The 8,352-nt window shown below is 37.5% G+C and overlaps 1 protein-coding gene across 1 annotated transcript in view; it reads right to left on the bottom strand.

The window, feature by feature from the left end:
• The window catches only part of LOC109224136 (gamma-tubulin complex component 5-like), a 32,278-nt gene continuing 24,470 nt past the window's right edge, over window positions 545-8,352 (bottom strand). The window contains exons 3-15 of the mRNA XM_019388725.1: window positions 7,746-7,955; window positions 7,554-7,664; window positions 5,712-6,665; window positions 4,656-4,808; window positions 4,434-4,533; window positions 4,253-4,347; window positions 3,267-3,458; window positions 3,121-3,177; window positions 2,969-3,040; window positions 2,372-2,470; window positions 1,578-1,709; window positions 1,301-1,474; window positions 545-1,200 (exon numbers count right to left, since the gene is read on the bottom strand). Coding sequence (XP_019244270.1) covers window positions 1,030-1,200; window positions 1,301-1,474; window positions 1,578-1,709; window positions 2,372-2,470; window positions 2,969-3,040; window positions 3,121-3,177; window positions 3,267-3,458; window positions 4,253-4,347; window positions 4,434-4,533; window positions 4,656-4,808; window positions 5,712-6,665; window positions 7,554-7,664; window positions 7,746-7,955 — 2,520 coding nt within the window. The 3' untranslated portion in view covers window positions 545-1,029. The remainder of the gene's footprint in view (window positions 1,201-1,300; window positions 1,475-1,577; window positions 1,710-2,371; window positions 2,471-2,968; window positions 3,041-3,120; window positions 3,178-3,266; window positions 3,459-4,252; window positions 4,348-4,433; window positions 4,534-4,655; window positions 4,809-5,711; window positions 6,666-7,553; window positions 7,665-7,745; window positions 7,956-8,352) is intronic.

The following is an 8,352-nucleotide window of genomic DNA, read 5'->3' as shown; positions in this document are numbered from 1 at the left end:
GATTTGAACTGTTCATCAAGGCTTTGCATGACCCCCCCCCCCCCCCCCCCCCCAAAAAAAAAAAACACACAGAGTTTTCTATCGTCTATTGCACTACCCTCCACGGTGCATGTTACACTGTATAAAAATGACATGTATCATCCTACATTAGTTGTGTTTTGAATCTTATTTATACTTGATTTGCCTTTAATTCCAATTTAATTTGGAACAGAGATGGAGAGGAGAAACAAAGAACTCAGGTCCAATGTTTCAAGTCATTGAGGCACTATTGTAGAACAAGTGAAAATGGATGCTCCATTTGTCTTTAGTCTATCTAATCTTCCGTTGAAGTTGAGTTTTTATATAATTTATTATTCTCCAGTTCCCATGAGATACATTCAAACGATTCAGAACAGTAAGAGAGAGATGGCTTAGAAATTAATTATCTTTCAGATAGGAGTTTACTTGTCAATGAAAGTTTTGTTCGGTCCAAAGCTTGTAGAACACATAAATAACAAAATTCTATCCGATAAAGCAAAATAATGTCTTTGCTCTGCGCTGAGAATTCAGATTATTAGAATACTCATTGACCAACAAAATATACTTTAATAGTCAACAATACACTTGATAATCCATTCATTACTAGTACATCCTGACACTGAAGAAAACTGCAGCAAATTAAATAGAAACATTTCTTTCGTCAGTAAGCGCCCCCTCAAATAACAATACAAAAAAAGGTAGCTTACAGAAAAAATATGAGAACAAGCTCTACATCTTGTACAAAACAAAAATAGATGTTGGACAAAACAGCAATCTCAACAGCTAGCCGTCAATCGATTGATGGCATTTGAGATAACGAAATATAAACTAGAGTACTGCAGGGTCTTCAGTGGAACCAGTAGAACATTCTCTCAATGGGTAGAGCTGTTGGAGAATTCCCCATCCACCACATCCCATGGTAGCAAACCACCAGTACAAGGAGACAATCTACTATATAAATGCTGTACAAAGAAAAATAAAAACAGAAATAATAATCCTTAAAGCCTTCATTCAATCTCTTTGACCTGAAAAGAACTTTCCTGATTTGGAAGGGACTGCATTAGAGCTCGGTGCATTTATCAAACTTCCATTATGTGACATATAGAAATGGTTGTAATTGATTCTGGTAACTAGATCTTCCAAATGAGGAAACTGGCCCACATTGAGCTTGAAAGAGAGGATCTGAAATTTTGCAAAATGGTATAAGAATCAATCAAGTCCCTGCTATTGAAGTAATTATAACGTTAGCGTTAGTATCAAAATAAGGGAGAAATGAACTTACCCTCAGGAGGAAAGCTATGCAGTCATCAAACTGTTTCTCTATCCTATTGATTTCCATTTCACACCTTGCCTTGATAGCTGAAATTGCCCCTCCACTGCTAAGAGTCTGCTGTACTGAATAGAAATCCAGAGCTAATCCAAGAATACTGTTGATACGGCTAGCAATCAGTGCCCACTGGAAAAAGGAAATTGTTTCCAGTTAACCCCTCAAGGCTTGATTCTCCATTTCCATGAGTTGGGAAGGGAAAAAACAAATAAAGATTGCGTCCATGTAATACCAGTTTTTCTGGAACAGCGAAGCACTGCCTTTGAATAGCCAGCAAGTAAGCCTCGTGTATTTCTATGACTTCATCCAATGATCTCGCTGCAGCCATACCGTCACAGAGTTCACCCCATGCACTGTGATACACCTACATAGTCACATGGTGAGATACTCTTAACAGACATAAAATGCAGCAATAATTGTTTGCAAAGGCCGTCCTTTTACTGATGTTTGATGGCGTTACAGTCAAGTGCAGATAATGAACAGACTAATATTTTCTGTTTCTAAGAGTTTTGTTAATTCATGATTCTTCATTTTATCAAGTATGTTAGAAGCGGCATTTATCCCAACTAGTTTGAGATAGAGCCTTGATTGATGATAGAAATTGCATTTACCTTATAATAGGGGTCTAAGTTCCGGTAAAAAACACAAAGCAGAATGCAGTAACACTGTGATAGTAGTAATTGTTTATGAGAACATAGAAGCATATAAAGGCAAATTTTAAAATTTGTACTTTCCACGAAGAAATCACCATGCCCGTCAATCCACCTCATGTTGCAACAATTTTCCATCAGTATCAGTGCCCTATACTTATTCAATAGAAATGCAGACTGGCAAAAGCCACGACAACCAAAGTCAAGCAAATTTTTTCACAAATCAAGAGAGCAGGGAAGATACTGGCATACAAGAAGACAGTATTAAAAAGGCAAGATTGATTTAATATCGGAGAGAGAGAGAGAGAGAGAGAGAGAGAGAGAGAGAGAGAGAGAGAGAGAGAGAGAGAGAGAGAGAGAGAGAGAGAGAGAATACCCTGTCCATCACATATTGGTGGAAAGCATCCACAAAATGTAGCAGTTTTTGTTCCAGTAACCAATGATGCTTGCGGTTAATAGATGTGGAGCTTTTGTCCTGGAAGACGAAGTTGCTAGGTTAACATTTTAATAAGAGCAACTAAAGGAACCTGTTAGAAGACATAAAGTACACCATTGTTAAAGAAAATGGACCTTAGGCCTAACTCAACCCCAAAAGCTTATTTAATGAGATGAAGATTGTCCAAGACCATATAAGTAGACAAATAGCCCATCCCTAAATCAGTGTCGAACACTTAATACCCCCTCGCATGCCCAGACTGGATATCTGGAGCGTGGACAATATAACATGGGTCCCAACATCGGACAAATCAATAATGAGATGGGTCTGGGTCTGGTACCATACTAAAGAAAATGGATAGCAGTTGACTCCAAATGCTTAGTTTATGAGGTGATGATTCTCCAAGATCATATAAGGAGACAAATAGCCCATCCCTCAACCAATGTGGGACACTTAACATAAATGATATTGAATAGCTAGCAATTTCTATTTGGTTTGCAAAGTAACTATAGCAAAAGAAGATAACAGAGAACAGACCTTCCACATCCACCTCCGAGCTTTATCAAGAACAAATTTTGCACGTCTGACCTTCAGTAAGAACCTCATAACCTGAAAAAGATGATAAACTACTGAGCAGAACATTTTGATCGATTGCATCATGAGGGGAACTACAGCAGTCCATTAGCTACCTGATTATACTTCTTTATTGCTTCTGTATTTGCAATTAGTTCAAGGGGCCAAGGAACCTGTTACGTTTCAACATTAACACAACATGTCAAGGTTGTAAGACACCACAGATCAGACAGCCCAAAGCACCACAAAACAAGTAGCATACCTTGTATGTAAACATGAGTGTATCCAGGCCATCAATGCCAAAGTTCTGCCCTCGACTCTTTCGAGGTGTCGAAGTTGGAACAGGCATACCATGCTGGTCATCATCACTAGTGGCATTATTTCTTGTTACAGACACGATTAATGAATCGGGCGAGCTTAATAGCGTGGCATCAGCAGAGTATCGGATTGATTCCTGAATTAAAATAAAGGTTAAGTGCATACAAAAGGGCTTCCTCACTTGCAGACTCAAGGGACTGTAATTAGAGAAGTCAGACGTCAGTAGCAGAAAACAATTTAAAAGTCCAGACAATAGGACAAATAGGAGCGGGAAACACCAATTATTGGCTTCTGCAGACGCCAAAGGCTGCAGTAGTTTTAGTTCAACCCCTTTTCAACCATTAAAGATGAAGGCAAACGGTCTATCTGATCTTTTATTTTCCTTTTCTGATATTACAGAGAGGTCATTGACCCTACTTTCACACAGTTCTTTTTCTTCCTTTTTTTTGGGGGGGATATAGATGGTGTCGAGGCCAGCTCGCGCGTACATAGTTCTTTTTTCCAGTTTGATATCTCAGCACTGTGTAAGATTATCTGCAATACATATTCAGAGTTCAAACTACAGCTGGAACCTAGTAGAAAACGAGAAGCTGTTTTCCTTTCTTTGGATGCATATTTTAAAGTTGCCAGTAAGTTTGTTCAAAATTTAATATCATTAACAAGAAAGTCACCAGTCTTCCTCTTTTAGAATATGAATCCTTATCAAGTGCTATCTATAGATAAGAAAATCAAGTTGTTAAAAGGCAAGGAAAGAATTGGAAAATCTTTTCCCAGCTGCACGAATGGCGCTTTTCCTTTTGGGGGGTTACAACTAACTAATAGAGAAGCCACTTTGACAACATCAGAGAAGAATCTTTCATAGAAAAATTCTGCCGACAGATAGATGGGAACTAATCAATCAAGCAAAAGGATTGAGTTGACCAACTGGACCTGCAGTGTTGTGTTTAATTCAAAATCATCATCCAAGCTCTCTCCTTTGTCTAATTTATTGAAGACCACTGTCAACAAGTGCTGCAGCAAATCACCTGGAGAGAGCAATATAATAATCATGTAAAGAATGCAAATGACGATTGACTACTAAAAAGCTAGCTCGTCAAAAACCAATGCAGACCTGAGCCTAACAAGTATATAGCACGCAAAACTTCCAGCTCTTCTAGCAGTCTCCACTCACATAGTAATTTTGACAGAATATTCCTGCCAATACAATCAGCCTGCAGTGCATAACAAGAGGCAGTTGGACATATACCTTCTCAAAAAAGAGAGGCGGTTGGACATATTAAATCTCAACCATGTAACTATAAAAAGGTATTTTTAGATGACTATGTGCTACTACCTGTTTTTTAATGAAGAAAATAAGGCATTCTTGAAGAATAACCGTAGGCAACGGAGTATTCCTTGGTTCAACCCTTCCAATCCAGTTTAAGGTCCTTGAAGGGAGTGTACTATTTTCCTGGAAAGGAAACACCTCCGATACGTGATGATCCTCCTGTTCCAAAAATAATGTTAAGTTTAAACTTCAAAAGATGGAATAAAATCTAGACTAAGACAACTACTAGCCATAACCCCAGATGACTTGACACGAACTACTTAAACTAAGTTCACTTAAGAAACAAACTATGTAGAGCCTAATCTTGATACAGGTGCATTTCCAACTGAAGGTCCAAAACAATTTAGCCAATCTGTTAAATTTCAAACTCAAAACCCAATCTAGCCAGTCAATAACAGAAACGTCTGTTATAATCCATGCTTAGCTCATGGTTTGATATCCCAAATGGGATTGTCAGATTCCCAAGGGAAGAAACAAGAGGAGGATGGTGACAGATTGAGAGTTATGCAAACTGGGTTCTGAAAATGCTGCAAGTTGAATTCTTGCATGACAAGGATGGTGCTGGAAATACAAGAAAAGCAGTAAATTTAAAGGTCCTGGTGAATTTGATGGCATGCTAAACACAAACTCCAACCTCGACAATTAAATAATAAGCAGTAGCAACCTGTCAGAATTGACTTTCTTACTGGAAGAAAACTATATTCAGTTAACTAGGCAGTTGGTCACAGTATAAGTTATCCACCCATTGTGGAATACCATAATGAAACAAGACCGAGACAAAACCAAAACAACTTTGGCTGAACTAGAACATTTTCGGATGGTTCTACGGTTTAGACCACATTATCACACCCCTTGTTTTGAAAGTTGTTTTTACTGGTGTAAAGTACTATATATTTATGTGATATGACCTGGTATAAGAAGAAAATATTAGGCTAAAAGAAAATCAGAGATAAATGACCTCCTACCCAGCCTTAGGAAGTGAGGGTGAGGAATACTGAGCATGTCAAAAACAAGTTAAATTATTTTTCTTTTATGACTACTGAGGTTACAAGATACCAGTACCTGAAAAGGAGGAAGAAGAGTTGGAAATGGGAGCAGCTCCTCCAGAAAATTGACATCTTCCTCTAATCGATCACGTACAGATTCACCAAACTGAAAACCAAAGGTATAGTTTGTATTTTTGGTTGCCACGCATGATCCACCACTTCCAATGAATATTGCCTGCCTTAATCCCTCATCATTAAGAGGGGGGAGGTAAAACTCTCTAGATAAATTCAATGCACCCCAAGCATCCCTATTTGCATGAAGAAAATTTTGGCTAGTAGTTATAGCTGGATTTTCAGGACGGAATCCTAAAGATAGACTATCATTTCCATCTAAAGGTAGCTTATCTCCTTTCACAACAAAGCTATCCACTTCCTCTACAAGAGCATGACATGAATGGAGATCAGCTCTTCCTTTCTGAGCCACTGTATCAACCAAGAACTTACACCATTCTTTATCTGAGCATGCCATCTCTTGGAAGCTCTCATTACTTCTTTCTACTTTTTGCCTTCCAATAATTGATTTAACTAATGATACAATTTTCTTCTCCTGGAAAAAGTAATCAGATATGTGATCCCCATAGCTAATAAGAGCCGATAAAGTGACACAAAAGATCTCTGACAAGCTTAACCCAGCAATACGCCCGCCAGTTTGAATAGAACTGGCAGATACTGAGGATCTCATCGTAGTATGTTGAACAAGCTGCAATGACTTTCCAGCAGAGATAATATCCCTGGCTATCTCTTTGATAAACAGCGGACATACATCCAAACCTCTCTCTTTTGCCTCTTTCTCATTGGCCAAACCAGGCACATCATTAGGTTCTCTTCTACCCATATCGTTTGTCCGCTTTATTGAAAGCAAAGAATCAGCTTGACAACCAGTATCCAGTTTTGCAGATCTCAGCAGATAGCTCTTCTCCCAAAACTCAGACTCATCAACTGCAATTCCTTTGTTAGCACAAAAGAACATCTGCATAATAGGCATACAGACATAAGATTGTCTTAGAGAACTTCAATGTCTAAACATAGGTGTTGCTGAACTGTCTGCCATAAGCCATAACTATGAAAATCAAAAATGAAAAAGAAAACATACTAAAATTACCTAACTCATACTCCAAATTTGCTGAGGAAAATTCACCAGTTAACTAATTTCAACAATTTGTACAAATGCCACAACTTATAGTAATTACACATCATACTTTTTAGACTGTATCATGTTAGATGTTAAGAGCACAAATAAACTTTTTGCAAGAGCATTAATTGCTTACACAATAGCATGAGTAATGGATGTCTTGGAATCATAATACAATTTTGGCTCCATATTAAATAATCCGTGAAAACGCTTTATCAAAACAAGCACTATGGATCACTGTTGCATAGATTCTTCATTCTATTATATGATATCAGATTAGATACTTCATATGGTACAAGATATATCAAAAATATATTAAAGTACCCTTTATCCATAACAGTATGCCATAGTCGAGTCAGTTTAACATATCTAGCGACATACACTATTCGACTAGCTTAATTATTCATGAAATTGAAGTTATGTACCGAAGTTAAAAAGGTATACTATTGAATAGCCCTTCTTCCTTTGCCACATTGCACTTAGGCATACTTCTTTTTCCAATAAAAGAAAAAAAGCGTTAAGGTCCAGATAAAACTCTGAACTAATATAGCGAACATTTGCCCTCCACTACACTTTTGACTTCAAAATGCACTTGTATAAAAATATGCTAGGATGTTGAAACATGCAGATATAAGCATGATCCAGGAAGCTATTATTCTGATCTATGTTAAAAGCTATATGAAATCATTCGCTATTCCATTAACACGACAATCAATAGAAACTTACCTCCTCAAAGGGGTCGTCAAGAATTCCTTCATAAAGCCATGAATCAAGGCCCTCAATGTATGGCAAAAGACTGCTAACAAATGCATGTAATATCATCCTGTAAGCATCCTCCTGAAAATATTTACTCCAGATGATGAGTTATAAGATGAAAGACTCAGCAAATATGTCCAGTAAAGGAAAGCAGTGACACACCTCGCCTCCTTGCACAAGACAAACTTCAGTCAGCTTCTTAAATAAATAATTAAGAATATGCACAGCAATAGCTGTGGCAGAGATAGAAGAATTAGTTTCATCATAAGCTTGTGGAATGGCTCCTTGCACTAGTTGAAACAAAAACTCAGCTCCTGCACACAAACTAATATAGCATTGATAAATCCTGTTAGGAACTTTAATTAATAACCCCTAAAAGTACAGGGAAAAGATCTGTCAGCAAGACCAGTCAAACAAGTGAGCTGTTAATAGTCTTTTGGGTAAGGCATGCAAAAGGGGAGCATCAGTGGACTCCCCCTTGGCATTTCAAAAGGAAAGGGTGGGGGGGTCCTGAAAATATGTACACACATAATCAGGATAGCAGAAGAAAGGCAGCAAAAGAAAGTCTTGCAGAGAAAGGACAATGAGGACGGATAACAGGTCCACCAAAGATGGAAATAAGAATCAAACGCATGTTTATTGCATAAAAAACAGCTATATATATAAACATATTTCATCAAGCAACATTTTAAAATGCTGCAAGATCGGATATATATATATATATATATATATATATATATATATATATATATATATATATATATATATA

This window comes from Nicotiana attenuata, chromosome 3, assembly GCF_001879085.1.
Source record: "Nicotiana attenuata strain UT chromosome 3, NIATTr2, whole genome shotgun sequence".
NCBI lineage: Eukaryota > Viridiplantae > Streptophyta > Magnoliopsida > Solanales > Solanaceae > Nicotiana > Nicotiana attenuata.
Note: the sequence above shows the minus strand (reverse complement) of the source record. Positions and strands in the feature narration are given on the sequence as shown.